Raw genomic sequence first — 16,388 nt, forward strand, 5'->3', positions numbered from 1 at the left:
AGGTTTCTGTCAGTGGATAAAGCAATTTTAACACAGAAATGCTTTTACAAACAGCAGTTTGTTGGAATAAGCATTCTGTCATTGTCAATTATGTTTGACCAATAATGTGGTTTTTATAGAGAAAAAAAGATGAAAAGCTGAATTGTACCTAATAGTGATCTAATGGTCAGTAAAAATATCTTTATGGACAAATTAATGTGCTATTGAATTATCATCCTTTATATGATATATGAGGTGATAAGGTCTTCAAATCCATATGTTTCTTTTTACATTTTATAGTGTCAAATGAAAAACAAAATTGACAATGTATTTTGGATATTTTTTTCAAGAGGACAATATTTTAATAAAACAGAAATTGCATTTTCTCTCTATGAAGAAATGTAGTTCATCTGGTCTTATTGCAGTTAGCATATAGTGATACTTCTTGCCCAAAAGGTGATATCAGTCATTCTTTAATCAGAGCATCTGAGGAAACAAAGTACTGTGAATGCCTACAACATGATCTTCTGCACTAGAGCAATTCTTCATTTATAATGAGAATGATTTTTTTTTTATTATTATTCTTTCAAAGCTTTAATATGTGCATATGAAGTTGTTCTGCATCAGTGTTGATCAGATTAGGCAGGAACTAATCACCTCAGATCAGGAATAATGTTATCACTTTAACCATTTCATTTCAGTCCGTGGATTTAGCTTTGAGATAATGAACCACAGTCAAAGTGGTTGCCTTTACTGGAATTATTTTTTTCAGAATGCATAATAATAAAAAGTTTTGCCTATTGCCTCAAGACTATAATTTACCTGTTGTGTGAATAAATTATAAATAAATCATGTGTGTATTGAAATTACATGATTTTATTTATTTTTCTTACTCAACAATGTTACCCTTTTTACCCTTGCTATAATAATACGTTAAAATAGCTTAGAAGATTTGTTATTGCTGTGATCTTCACAATAAAGGAAATGTTCTGTGTCAATAAACTTTAAATTATCAAGTCTTCCTAAAAATAGAATTCCTGTGATAAGGATTTTGAACTTTTTTTAATGGAGGAAATGTTTCTACAAGCTCTTGAATTCATATCAAATAGCTTCCAGTGATGATCAGCACCACTGACAAATGAAACGTAATATTTGGCTATAAATGAGCAGAAAAGACATTAGCTGTAGACAGGGAGCAATCCTGATGACTATTCTCAAGAAAACAACAACGGAAGTAGTTAGAATAGACTGATCTGAAGTAAAGTATCTGCCACACATCAGTGTGTGTTAATACTCAAAAATGAAATAATTGTAGGTTGTTTAAGTGTAGATTAGAAATTGTGGATATTTTCTCTGAAAGACTTTTTTTTCTTTTTACTACAGAGTTTGTACAGATAAAAATGGCTTTTAAAATTTGTCATCTGAAATTGAGCTGTCTTTAATAAAGTTTACATTCCTTCTGTCAGTTATCTGCACCATGGCTCTTGTACACATGGACACTTATCATGCAATTCACATTTTCGGTTACGTGAAGTCCCCTGACCGGGAAAATTTGCTCTTGCGGCTGTAGCCTGGTCCTGGTGATGAGATGCCTCTACCTGAATGAAGTATTAGGGTGATTAATGACTCTTCATTGCTAGTTCTCTACTAGTTGTCTCATATTCTCTCTTAGCATCTTTCTGGGTATTCAATCCAATATGCAGGTTAGATGACCAAAAAGAAATGTGATGGTAGAGGGGTTTAAGATTTCAGGCATATGCTAATCCATCATTATCATGAAGAAGAAAATAACACAATTGTAGCAGCAATGAGAAGAGCTGTGAATAAATAGAGACACATTCGTATGTCCCAACATTAACTTGTGTTGATGAACCTATATACCCAAATATATTTCGCAGCTTTTTCCTGAGCATTCACAGTGCTGATGCTTATAACACAGTTCAAATGATAGTATAAAACCTGTGATAATTCAGGAAATAGTATCTTCGAAACAACATTGGTTCAATTTACAGTTTTGAGACTATCTATCAAGTATGGCTATGTGTGATCTTCCATTTATGTTTCCTTTGGTTTTTAGCTCCAGACCAGTCTGTCTGAACCAATGACATTATCCAAGTCGATCTCACTTCCTCGTAGTGCATATTGGCATCATATCACCCGGCAGAACAGCGTTGGAGAAATCTACAGTTTACAAGGCAAGTTCATTATAAGTAAATGCCATGTCCATTAGCTTCTTTCCATTTGACCAGAATTCATGCAAATTGCTTTTTATTTGCCCTGTTGTTTTCTCTCCATTTCATTTTATCAGTTGTCAGGAACCTCAGCGGGATCCTCAAATTTACATAAAAGAGGTTGCTTTTGTCAGTTTGTAAACTAATGGTGAAAATTATTCCCAGAATCACCACATAAAGCTGGATAGACCATTTGACTCAATGTAGTTTCTCAGTAGCTAATGAATGTTAGGTTGTGTTAGTGTTTTCTTCGAATAAGATTGTGTATGTATTTGGGCAACCTCAGGGTGCCAAATTAAAGCTACATAAAGTGTCTATATGAGTTGCAAGATTAAAACAAGATTATTCGAGGAGTAGGCGCTATTCTTGGTGAGTCTGCTTGACATATATATGAACTGTAGATTTGACTAACTTACAGGCCTTCTCTATACAGATATAATGTTTTTCTGTCTTCATTTCTCTTTCATATGTTTAGATTCTAAGCTATTTGCTTAAGACTTTCAATGCTGTAATTAACATAACTTGATGATGATGATTCACTTCTTTTAACTGGAATTGATTTGCATCTTTTAGGAAACTGAATTTATTATTACATTTAAGATGTAGACCTTAATTAATATTATTGTTTTCACTTTTAAAAAATAACAACTTATCATAAACATATTCATTTGTATTACTTGGAAAGGGCTTAAGGATTTTGTTTCAGGTCCGTATTAATAATCTTTTTGCATAAGAAATTTACATTTAGATAGGAGGTTAGAAACTGCTCCCAAACAAGAGTACCCAATCCAAGAAACCATAGTACATGTTTTCATGAAAATAAGTGAAATGCAGTGTATGGATGAAAGAAAGACATGAAGTGTTTTGTTTTGTAAGTTATCACATAAATTAAAATCAGCAGGTGAGCTGTGAATTCAGGGGATGACTCATTAAAGGGTACAGCATTTGTTTCCCATCATCCCACATACAACGAAGTGAATTTCTAATCACGGTTATAGTCTTACAGTTGAATAACAGTAATGGAAAAAATAAAATAACCTTCCAGAAGTTCTTTGTTAAAAAACTTGTGCTTGTAGATCACCTTAGAAATATTCATTATACCACTGATACTCTTTTCATTAACACAATAAGAATGAAAAAAAAAAAAAAAAGGTTATTTGTAGATATGTTGAAGTTCCTCTTCTTATGTTCTTGATGGGTCTTTGGCAAAAAGATAGTAAATGTGTTATGATATACAGGAAGTGATATGAATGTATGGAACATTTTTCATTTTCTGCAATCTTTTGTTTCTTACGAATGGCCTTTGCAATGAAGGAAACCAAAACTTTATATCTCAAATAATAGTTCAACACCTATACTAACGAGCTTTGGAAGATGCAACATATTGAAAGTGTATTATAAAAAATGCAATAATTTTAGTTTCTGGAAATATACAGATTTTACTCACACTTCCACTTCCATAGGACTAATAACTATTTCAGAACTTAAGATTTTAATTGTTCTTACTTGTACTATGATGACTGAAACTTGAGAAAGTGTAATTGATTTCAGGAGAGACTAGTTCAGTTTTACCAGTGAGCTAAGAAACGCAGGCGGAGGACAATTTTGTCTCCCTCTCCTTGCGAAATGTTCACATGCACGAATATTATTCATTATCTGCAACGAAGATCTCTTTCAACCTTCTGCTGCCATGACTAATTAAATGCAATCTATTTGTAAAGAAGCTTAAGGGGCCTCAAAGTACACCTTTTCATCCTAATACCTGTTCATACTGGCAGTTTTTTGCACAGCAGAGAATTACCGGCTGTCAAAGCATCAGCACACAGATGCTTCATAGCTGCAGGTGGAAGGTGGGTAGCGAGGAAGCAGATTGCAAGCATCACTTCAGCCCTTACCTTAATAAAGCAGCCAGCTGAGAGGAGCTGCTGCGCAGGGGAAAATCACTTGCTGCCACTGCGATCTCCTCTGAACTTGAAAAAGGATATTACACCTTCAAAGAGGAGACATTTTCTTTAGAGAATAACCCATCAAACTCAGTTCTGCTCTTAATGTATATTTATGACATAGATTTTTACATTCAATAGAAGAATTTGAAAATTCCACACATTCCTCTGAATATCTCACAAACTCTAAAATTAAGTAGCTAGAGCGGTGTCTACCTATATTCAGGTTCCTATCAATATCAGTTAAGTAACAACCGAACTCACTGTTAAGTACAGTGTAGAAGTGTTTCCGTAGTGGCAATTATTTCAAACTTGTAGTCTGAAGTGACTACAGTTTAATTAATAACAGCTGGTGATGTATAAGGAGAAATTAATAGGTGCTCATACTACCTTAGATAAATTGGCTCTTTGGGAGTTGTTTCGCAGTTGAATTTAACTTAATTAGTAGTGTGAGCTGATCCAATAATTAATATGCTGTACAGTAAGAAGGTGGGGAATCTTGGGTTTTTTTTCATTGTTGTTTTTAAGACTACATTTCACATGCAGAAAAGCAATTCAATAAATGATTATCAGGTTTATCATCCTACATGTGCTCATGACAACACTTGCATGTAAAGACCTGAAAAGATTTAAACATGGAATAATGGTGCTGAAGGAACACAGGTTGCACAATGTATCCTAAAATAAGGTGGGCTGGTTTCTCTCTACAACTTTTCTTCCATTTGTGTCTTCCTTGCACTCTTTCAGTTCTTGATTGCACTACTAAGATAAAAGTAGTAATTTAGTTGTCTAATTAATCTTGTCAATAGGAACAGCACAGTGGCTGGCCTTTACCAGTGGCAGCACATCACTAGCAGTAATCACTCCAAATTTTACACTGTAGTGCCACAGGGTTGACAGCATTTCCATCCATGACCTGCAGGCACTGCAGAGGTTGTACTGGGGCCTCAGTAGCTGGCATCGTGGTGCCCTCTCAGTGCTGAACATTGCCTTTTCTCTCCATCTGACGTGACATCAGGGATATGGCAAGCTCCATCACTGCACAGTAAAAAGGGAAGGGAAATTGCTGCTGTGCTGGAAAACAGCAAAAAGTTTTTACACCCATCAGATTAAATTCCAACTTAAACTTCCATGTTGGAGTGGTTTCACTTAAAATCCCAACTGATACCCATGGCTTTACAGATCACAATGCCTTTTTCTAATGTGTATATATTAATAATACAGATCTTGCCTTTAATTACAATTCAGAAAAGAAATAGTGTCCTTACGGGATTTTGTAATAAAATAGTTTAAATAACAGAGAAAAAGGAAAAGGAAAATTGCTTATACATTATTTTTTTTGTGCATAAATAAGGCTTAAATGAATTGTACCTTTTCATGAAGAATAGAGAGCTCAACGAAGGATTAGAGCCAAAAGAAGATAAACTTCCTTGATGTATTATGCCCTCCTATACATCAAGGTTTACAAAACCACAAAAATTACAAGCCAGGAGTACCGCTGTGAACTTAAATTGTGGTTAGGGACAAAAATACAAGTACAAAAGCCATGTAAGCATGACAAAAACTCTGTTTGTATCCTCATAAATAATTGGTTATTGTTATTACCTGACATATAATATAGCACTGTTTCACAAGATATTAAAAAAATAAGAAACAAAGCACATATCTTTTTATACAGAAAAATAAAATGACATTAACACGCGTTTTTTCTTTTTTTTTAATTTTGCATTTTGGACTTTAAATTCGCTTAGGATGAAAAGACGTATTGCAGACTGAATTTTCAGCTAGCTGAAACTATTGTAGTTCTTGCTCTAGAGAATTTGGACAGTTTGAATTTTAAACACAGTTTGGATATTATTAAACAAATAAGACCAAATAAAATTTTGGTGTGGAACCTGCATTTGCTTTTTCTATTGCAGTTGTGGAAATCACTGAGGAAATTAAGTTCAGAAAATCTAATTGCAGTCTGGTCTTTCTCCAAGAAATTAAAAATAAAGAATAACTTTCGATCACCCCTGTTGTATTTGATTCTGGTTCGTATTCCTTATTTGGACCTTGGTTTTGCCACCCAAACTCAAAATGATGAGCATCTGCCCACATAAGCAATCATTAATTTTTGTGAGAGTACTCATGTGAAGGAATGTATATTTGTATAAGAATTACACCAGTAACGTCTTACATGTTTTCCTTTTAAAGAGAACAGTAATTTTGTTTCCACGGTAAATTATTTAGCACAATTTGCTTGTCACAAATGCTTATTTATTCTATCACAAATGTTTACCACATTTCATTGTAAACCCATAATAAAGTAATTAAATGAGACTGAAAAATGCTAGAATGCCTACAAAGAGCTAGATTCTCACATTTTAAAACTTAGTGAGGAAGTTCAGGAAATAAAATTATAGTCTTTAATGAGACAGTACTTGAGCTCGAAGCATCACTTATGCTTGTAAGTACATGTTAAAATCAAAAGCACACCGAAGTAAAAACTGGCCTTGATGAAGTCTTTTGGAATTTTGCCGTTAATGCAATTGACTTTTGTATTTCACACTAAAGATGCAAGAAAAATAAATCTGCTTTTGCAAATCAAAACAAACGGAAACTCTGGCTCCTCTTTGGCCTCAGTAAGCAAGCCTGTGCTGCCCCTTGTCTTTTGGCCTTGTTAGGTGAGAGCTCACCCTGCTCTTGTTTTTTAATGTATTATTATTTTAAATAGAATAACATTTAGTGTTAACCCGTTCAGCTGAAAGTCTCTGTACATAAAAAGTAGACAAAGTCATGCACAAATGATTTCTCCCAGCTAAATAAGCTTCCTGCCTTTTCAAGGTAGAAGCCCTGGAATGTCATTAAAAATAATCAGAGAATATTCAAATTGCTAAACATTTAGAAGGGTTTGAATCATCCTATTCAACCTTCCATAGGCTAATCCTGCAGAAATTTCCTATGTGGCCTTCTGCAGTTTTCTGCAAATTAAAGTGTGTAAAATGAATTGGCAGGCATTTGTCATTTTGGCATTTCCATTGTTTGTTCATATGCCCAGCGACAGAGTGCAGAATCCATTTCCCCATCTAATCTTGATGCCATAATAATGTGAATGCCATAAAATGTTAGAATATATCTGTTATATAAACCTGATCACTCAGTAATGTTTCACTGTCTACCAGCAGCTAAAGCTGAAATGCTTTATAGCCTGCCACCTTCCCATTTCCTTTGCTGAATCTCATCAGAACTTTCACATTAGTAAATGAAGCCTATAAAATTTGAAGTGTGAATAAAGGACACCTGAAACAAGATACTTACTGAGTAGAAACTGCATAAGGGATACATTATTTTAAATGGCTGTATTATGTGGCTTCTAAAGTCTTATGCAGTAGAATTGATCCTTTTCTTTTAAGCTTTGAAATTCTGTGCAAAACAGAGCATCACTAGACTGATTTTAAAGTGGCATATTGGAAATGGAAAGTGTCTCAGAAACTAGTAAAGAAGAACCTCATTGCTATAGCTAATTAAGAGCATTACTGACAAGCTTTAAAGCGTATCTTGGCATATTCCCTTTCATTCTGATTAACGGTTGCTGAGGTAAGAGGTTCTTACAGTTATGAGCCATGAAAAATAGGGGAAAAGCCAGAAAAAAGATTAATAAAGCACTTTCTGTTGTCAAGTTCGGAAGTTCTGATTTCTTTTAAGCCCTATATTGTGATACCCTTTCTCTTAGAAGAGAGTGCTCCAGTGAGGTCACTTGTCAATGAAGTTATTCTGTGCTAGACCAGAAAGTGTAGAAGTCACTGCAGTCTCCAGTTACAACTGAAAGCCCAAATAGTGCAATCAATAGAGCAGTTAAATATTGGCTAATTGCTTCCTCTCCCCTCCAAAACCCAACAAATGTAAGTTCTTCAGCGTGAACTACACAAATTCTTAGTTACAAATCTCTTTTTATGCCTTAGCTTGGTGACTTCATGAATTTATTATTGTAATAGCATCTCACTCAGTGTGAGAAGCAAATCAAGCTTTGTCCCTAGCTTAACTTAACAGAAACCAGGAATCTTTACCTTGATTTAACTTAAGACTAACTACAGTTATGCTACAGTCATTTGATCTCTCTGCTGTATTGTAAAATTCAAGGACTTGTATTGTATCATAAGAGCAGTAGTTCAGTGAAAGAATGTGGATAGTGGGAGAACAGGTGTAACCAGCCCCATGGATGCTGTCAGCTGGTGTTGGAGTGTCTGAACAAGATAGGTTCACTGTGCTATATCAAAGAGAAAATGGAAATACTTGTCACAGGCCAATTTTTTGAAAACTGCTTTTTTTCTATTATATCGTTGCATCAATAAATCCAGACTGCTCTAGCTATGATGGTCTTATTTTGTGTTAAGTATGTTATCACAGTTAGAATCAAGATTGTCAGTTATTTTCTTTAGTGTCTATTTGCAGGAACTGTTTATACTTCTTTTTGTTTCAATAATTATTTTTAAATAAAGTAAAAATTATTGAAATTGGCACTTCTGTAGAACGTGTCTACAGATTTTTTATTGTCTAGAAACAATATGAGTTTTGAAAATAGGCTGTGTAATGGAGAGAGTGGAGGGATTTTAATAATATCAGCTTTGCCAACACTAATGAGGAAAGATGCCAAACCCAAGGATTTCAGTTGATCTAGATTTACTTTAAGTGGAAAAAAGATCCAGCCTCTCTCCCTTCACATTCATATTTATGACATAAAATGGGATCATTTAAATATCTATTTGACTACTTGTCTGAAGTGATGTAATATTGACCTCACTGCCTGTTATTTGATCACTATGAAGTTTTATATATATTTGTTACAGGAATATTATCATAAGATCCCAAATACATTAGTCTTTAGTTTCTATAAGATTGTATTTTATGTGTATTTCACTTTACTAATATGCAACAATATTATTATGACAATATTTGTGGCACACAACATATAGTCTGTTGTTACTACAAACCTATTTATTTTCATGGCAGGGTAAATTTAAGCACAATGGACACCCTACTCAGTACATTCAGTTTAATCAAGCCATGAGAATGCGTTCTTTATAACTCCAAAGTGAATTTCAGCTGCCCAGAACTGATTAAAAAATCATGGTATTATTCAGTAGAGAGAAAAAAAAATGTTCAAAAAATCACAGAACATCTTTCATTCTCTGTTTGTTCAAAAAAAGCCTTTTCATCTTGGTGAATTCTTATGTGCTGCCAACTTTTTATTTGATCAAAATGATACATTGTAAGAAACTAAGATAAATTTCACAGAAATAACAACTGTGAATAACAATGGGTATTTCCTCTCAATGCCAAGTTAGCAAGATCCCACCAAAGTGAAAGTTTTTCATCTTTTCTAAAACTGAAGTCTGGCAGCTCCTTGCAGTTCCATGTTTGAATACTGGAAGTGAGTTTTCTGTTCAGTTGCTGCATATTTGTTTATCCTTCAAAATTCTTTCAAGATGCCTTTTGAGAAAGGATTTTAATCAAAGGCTCATTGCCCTAAGTTTAAGAAAAAACGACATATTCTGTTATAAAGCTATATGGAAGAAAGGAAAATGCCATACCACACTGGGAGAGACATAAGAGAGAAAGGACTTGATAGTGACCAGAGGAAGGGTAGAGTTAGTGGCTCACTATAGTGTATAACTGCAAGCTCTAGAATTTACATTATAAATATCAAAGGCTCTTTACTTCCCTGCCTCTAACAAAAAATGTCCACATGAGGATTCAGTGCAGAGTAGCAGAGCAGTATGCCATAAAGCCATGTCCATCCTGACTTCAGACAGTAGAGGTGAGGTCCTAAGTGGAATGAGGCTTTTCACTGTTCAGCAGCAAATGCCTTAGTTGGAGAGTGAGGATGAAATGAAAAGATCCTTACTACTCTCTTTAATGACATAATATTTATGTTATTGCTGTTACACCAAGATTACACACAGCAGGACTGTGCCATATTTATTTTCTCTGACAGGGCAGTGCGTGTGACATAATGTGGCACGAGTGGTCGTGTTCCCAGCAGTGTCCTGTCTCCTCTTGTGTGTAGTGTTGCCATCCCTCAGACCAGCCCAGGGCAAGGAGGAAATCCAGTAGTTTGCAGGGGGAGTCACGGCTTGTCCCCCTGTGCCAGCAGGGTTATTCTGCCCAGGATCTTTGGACTGAGAAAATAAGGATACATCTTCTTGCTACCTCTTGTCCGTCTTGGACCTTCATCTTCACTCAGGATAGAAAACAGGGTCTTGTACAACCCACCTCTCTTCCTGGGGCTAATTCTTGATGGGGGCTGCCAGTGCCAATAATGATTACCTTTTTTTCTCTCCAAATTCTGTCAAGCCCTATATAGTCACTGCAGACTGTTCCCAAAGCTGTTTGATATGAGCTGAACTAGGTGCAACTTACTTATAGTCACTATTATAATGCATTAAAAGTAAAGCAGCTAGTTTATTAATTGAATACTTAGCTGAGAATTAGCTAATTATGCACAGGTGTGTTTTCACACTGCAGAAAACACGTGGCTAGTCAGTTATATCTATATCACTCTTTTTGTCTTTTCTGAATGAAATGTAATTAAAAGGGAATTTTGATTAGTCATTTAGCTTCAGCTTCCAAGAAAAATACTCTTCCCCTGGCTTAAAACATTGATCATTGTTCTTGCATTTGACTAATTAAGCATTTAAATGTTATCAGTTTTATTCTTTCCTGCACTGCACTACCGTAAAATTGTCATTCCTAGGTAGGGTGATTTTTCATGGAAGTTAGTGAAAACTTCATGAAGCAAGTTTTCATTTTACCTCATTTTGCTAGTTTTCCACACATTTGGCTAAATAGATACAATTACAGAATGTTTTCTTTGCAAATACCTATTACGCACATGCCAGATTAGTACTTCTGAGTCCATACACTTACCTACTTTTTCACTGAAACAGGAATGAGTCTTGTTTTTTAATAAGGTTTCTGCATGCTGTATTAAGATGTCTAATGGGACATTGTCAGATTTCCTAGTTTCTTGATCATGGACTGATGGCGTCAACTCAGGAATGCAAGTACCCAAATGTGCTTTCTGCCTCCTTTCTTTATGTGTGGACATCATGTCTGTTTTTCTTCTTTATGTGTGGACATCATAAGTTTATGGAATATTCACAAGCAAAGTTGTTGCTGAAAGTATGGTTCAGAGTCTGTTTATGTAAGTGTTTAAGTTTTAATTTGAAAATGTCTATTCTCTTTGTAGCTGTTGATTGTTGATAGGCATTGGTCATTGTTTTTATCCACTATTGCTGTTCTACTGTTCCAGGATGCCACGGCAGGTTTTTGGGGCTTCTGTTTGTCCTATCATCACCAAACATTCATGTCACAAGCATTTTATGATGGAAAAGACAACCTGTTCTGGATTAGGAAATGGAAGTGTATTTCATTCAGTCTTGTCAACTGTCTCATTATTCTCTATTCATCAGAGCAGGTATTTAATTCTGAGAAATAGTTCAGCAGTTTTTCATCCCTTTCATGTCTCTTAAAGAAACACTTTCCTCTGATCAAGTATGTGCGTTTTGGTTCAAGTGTCAATCTGTTTGTGAAGAGTCTTGTTTTTCTTCTGTCACCCTATATTAACTAAGACAACACATTTTTAACAAATAAATGAGGGGTGGAGCAGGAGTGGGGGAGCAGAACAGGGCCAGGACAGCAGATACTGAACACTGGCTGTACCAGTGTGTGATTTTTCCATCCAAACATATTCTGTTTTTTATGCACTAGTAAAAACCTTTTGACTCTCTAGGATACCTATGAGAAGGTCTCTCCCAAAATGTGTGATGGCAAAATTCTTCTAACGTGTAGACCATAGATCTTCTCTTCATCCAGTATAAGAATGAGGAAAAGAGATTTTTCTTTAAAATTCTGTATAGTTTCCTGATTTGCTGGCTAGCATTTCAAAGCAAAGAACTACTCCATCTTATGCTCATGGATTGGAACAGCACCAAAGTGTTTAAGAACTAAAGAAATATAAAGAAAGGCTCAAGATGCCTCTTCATGTACACTTATTACCTTAGTTATACTTCAAACCGTGTACCAAACTGTAGGAATGAGCCATAAATTTTGCAGTGGTGTTTATTGTGTAATAAAATACCAAAGAGGGGGACAATTTAAGCTGTTATCTTCAAGGTATGACTCGTTTTTTGCTTATGCTGCAGTAAATCAGTAATGTTACGAGGGACATGAATGAAATTATGCCAGTGCATAACTACTGTAAAAAGGGAAAATGTACAGAAAATTTGAATAGTATCATTGCTATGAATATAAGACACTTACACATTTTGCTTATGTAAGTGTTCCAAAGCATGCAAGTTGCAAAGGAAAACCCTCATAGCTAGCCAAGAGAAGTTAATTTGCTGTTAAGGAATTACTTCTCAACTGTTGCAAGCCATCCTTGGTCAGGAAAAAAAAAATTCTGCTGACCTAGACAAGATAAAAACTTTCCCCTATAACTCATGTCCACAGATCACTGTAGCAGAAAACAGACCCCACTTTTGACCATTTCTTCAATGGCCCGTGTAATTATGTAGAGCCTTTTTGACTGAAATTAATCTTCATTCTCATAGTCGTGGATCTCTCTTGGACTTTTACATGGTAATGTAGATACATTCCATATGATAAAATATCTGCACACTTGCTTTGGACTTAAAAGTCATCTATATGAAAGAGATTTGTTTTTCTTTTTTTTTTTTTTACATTGATGTGATTAGACCAAAAAAAAAAAAAATCTAGAGAATATCATTGCAACCGTGAAATGCTTTAATAAAACCTTCTCAGTAGTATCACATAGCATGAAATTGCCCCAATAGTTGCAATATAGGTTAGTACCTAAAATATGGGTCCATACCATTACACTGTCAGTAAAGCAATATTCAGCCTCAACAGTAGGAGAGTGGTGATACCTTTATCTCCCTGAAAACAGTCCTTGGTCAGTAGGAGCTCTAAAGTCAAACTCTGTGAGTTGATTCTTGAATATTTTTTTTATCCAGAAGCGATATACAGAATTAGCTTTGAACCCTGTCTTTACTGACCTCAGAGAAGTAAATTATTACCTTACTCTTGGAGGCAGTATGACTCACTGTCTCACTGTTTGCACAGCAATTGCAGTTTTCACCTGCGTGGGGAAGAAGCATTGAAATCTGACAATTATTGTGGCATCTGTCAGCCGACAGCCAAGCACTGTTCTTCACCTATGATGCTAGAGTATGTGCTATTTATAAACCTACACAGTCAATAAGCAAACAAAAAAGTAGTATGCAGATCAAAGCAAAATATATGACTGTAAATAAGGATGTACATGTTAAGACAAACCACGTTATAAAATTATCGTTTCAGTATTAAGAGATTCACATACTATTATACGTTACATTGACATGCATTGTTGTAACACAGCTCTTATTTCAACGTGAAATATTAAGATGTGCCAGATCCTGAATATGTCTATTGCATGTCTTCTAAATTATATATTCAGTTCTAAATAGCTGCAAACTTGAATCTAACCCACATCCACATGTTTTTTTCCTCACAGAAGTGAGTGTTAGATCAAAAATATCATTTAGTGAAACTTGGAGTTAAACAGAAAGCCATATTATCTATCATAGTTTTTACATATGTTTATCAGACTTCACAGACATAAAATTTATGGCCAGGTGCAGCATATTGTAAGTCTCCTTAGACCTTCTGTGTCAGACATTTGTCTTCCGTGAGTTGCCTAACATACATTATATTCTGTTAAAATCTTTTCTCACCTCCTTTCTGAGTAACATTGTTTTCATTTCTTATAAGTGGATTTATTCTCTATTATTTAAAAGCCTATGATATGCAAATAGTTGGTAAGAATTAGGTCAAATAATCTTGATTATGTGACAGAACAAAATAAGTGCCAGACCCCAATCTGTTATGGATCCGCATAGTTCTGTTAAAGGGACCTCCAAGTGTGTTTGCTAAGGAGATTCATATTTCTATTCTTACCCTACATAATATATCAGAAATGTTTATTTCACCACAGTTACATGTCCTTATATGTTAGTATTCTGTACTTGTACTATCTGCTATCATAAATGCAATGGTTAATAGTGCCATTTTAATGTGCTAAAACTATTATTCATTCAAAACTCATTCTTGTAATCCTGAAGCTTCCTTTGCATAGCAGATGGATTTATGTAATGTTTTGTATGCTAAACTATGAGTTAATTTTTTATATTGGCATTATGGTTGTGTGAAAAATGATATTGCTGGTAAGTATTTGCTCTGTGCTAAATCTAGTGTCTGTGGAAAGTGTAATATTAATAGATCCATTTACTGCCACATGATAGCTGGAAGGCTCTTTCCCAAGTAGACGCACTTCAGGCACAAAGACAAAAAGAAATGCATTCTGATCTGGATCTTCAAAATGGAAGAATGATTGTTATTGCAATATTGCACCATTAGACCGAAATGCAGATGCCTTTGAGAAGAGTTTTCTACAGGGTGATAAGCAATTCAGGTATTTTGTATTCACTACAACCATAAGTACACTGAAAAATGAAGGAGCAAGAAGAAAGTCTAGCTACCAGCCCACATTCAATAATATTAGTAAGCATTGTCAAGTTGAAAGAATTCATACCTTGAAATGCTAATTTAACAAAATATGTTTGTGGTTGGTTTTTTCTTGCTCCTTTTTAATGGGAGAAGAATCCCTGCATGGATTTTGATACACAAGACATATAAATTATTGCAAGTGGTAGCAGTGTCTTGATTAAAATGTTACCTTGCTTCCTTATGATCTTTTTGATGCATGGAATAGGACTGTGATTTGACAAAACAATAAATCCAGTTTGAAAGTGCCTACTGCTTGGTGAGAAATGCCATGGCTACATGATTCAGAATGCAGAACTGACACAAACTTATTAAAGCAGTTCAAATTTGTTCAAAATATTTTGATAGGTAGCTTTGTGAAGGCAAACTTTATGCCAAATTACACATCACTTGAACTGTATATCAAATCAGGTATTGTCTGTTCTCCAGTTGCTGGCATAACACCAATTTAAAGGCATATGGCAGGTATAAACACTCTGCTGTAGATTCTCAACACAAACAAGCTTGTGTTCTGAGACCTGATATAGATTCAGCCTGTGTGATCAAATGATATGTCTGTGCCTCACTGATATTAGGCACCGTGACCCAAATCTCTATTAATATTTTGAATTTGTCTCTTCACTGCTGCAGTTCTGGGGCTCAGGTCATTGTTCAAAGACTGGATCTTCAGTAGAGATTCAAGAGATGACACACGCATTTTGGGAAAAAATGTAGTTGGGTCCTGGCTCTGAACCAGTCTAACAGGATGATTTGAAGAAATACTATACGTAAGAAATATTATACATAACGACCACTATAGTCTTATGTACATGATTGACATAAAGGATGTTAGTTGTTAAGCATTACTAATGTCAGCTTCTGAAATCAAATAATCACACTTTAATTTCTGATCGTGATTCCTTAAAAAATGTTTCATTTTAATTGGTTTACTCATATATTTTTACTGCTATCACTTGTTTGACTAATGTGAATTTTCAGTTTCATAATTTTATTTGAAAATCTGACTCAATTCAAGAAGCCAGAAGTAGACAGAAAATAGCTGAGATACTTCATGATGGGAGGCAAGGGAAGGTGGGAGTGGGAGGATGTTTTCTAAGAACATTTTGAGGAAAGAGAGCTTTTCAAAGTCCGAATAACCAATATTATATTGGGTCCCTCCCACCAAAGAAGCTGCGTGCTAGGTTTTGAGCTTATTTTTAATTACTGCTGTATTTGCACGACTTGAGAGTTTCAGTTTGGATTTGTGCTTGAGCATCTTAGGAGAAAGAGGAAAGCCATTAAACTTTATTTGTTTCTAATCACTTAGAACAGTACAATGTATCTTCAGCTTATTTTATTGCTACTAACAACAAACACCCTGATGTTTTGATCAAACTGTAGCAAGACTATATAATCTGTCATTTATTTGACCTAGAGGAAGGAGTGTGTTTAATACTACAGACTTCCGTAATTCTATTGCAAATAAAGAGGGAAGAAGGTGAGGTTATACTTTACAGTGACTCAAAAAAAAAAAATGAAACATTTTGTTCTCTGTATTCGAATGTTAATAAAAGCACTGTAATGACAATAATACATAGCCTTTTCCAGTATGGAAAGAACATAAACATATGTTCTGCCTTCTGGTGAGAAT

General features: G+C 34.9%; 1 protein-coding gene across 1 annotated transcript in view; it reads left to right on the plus strand.

Moving 5' to 3' along the window:
• DOK6 (docking protein 6) overlaps positions 1 to 16,388 on the plus strand; it is a 247,265-nt gene that overhangs the window by 200,639 nt on the left and 30,238 nt on the right. The window contains exon 7 of the mRNA XM_065830731.2: positions 2,057 to 2,174. Within this exon, the coding sequence (XP_065686803.1) occupies positions 2,057 to 2,174 (118 nt within the window). The remainder of the gene's footprint in view (positions 1 to 2,056; positions 2,175 to 16,388) is intronic.

Source organism: Patagioenas fasciata, chromosome 2 (genome assembly GCF_037038585.1).
Source record: "Patagioenas fasciata isolate bPatFas1 chromosome 2, bPatFas1.hap1, whole genome shotgun sequence".
Taxonomy (NCBI): Eukaryota; Metazoa; Chordata; class Aves; order Columbiformes; family Columbidae; genus Patagioenas; species Patagioenas fasciata.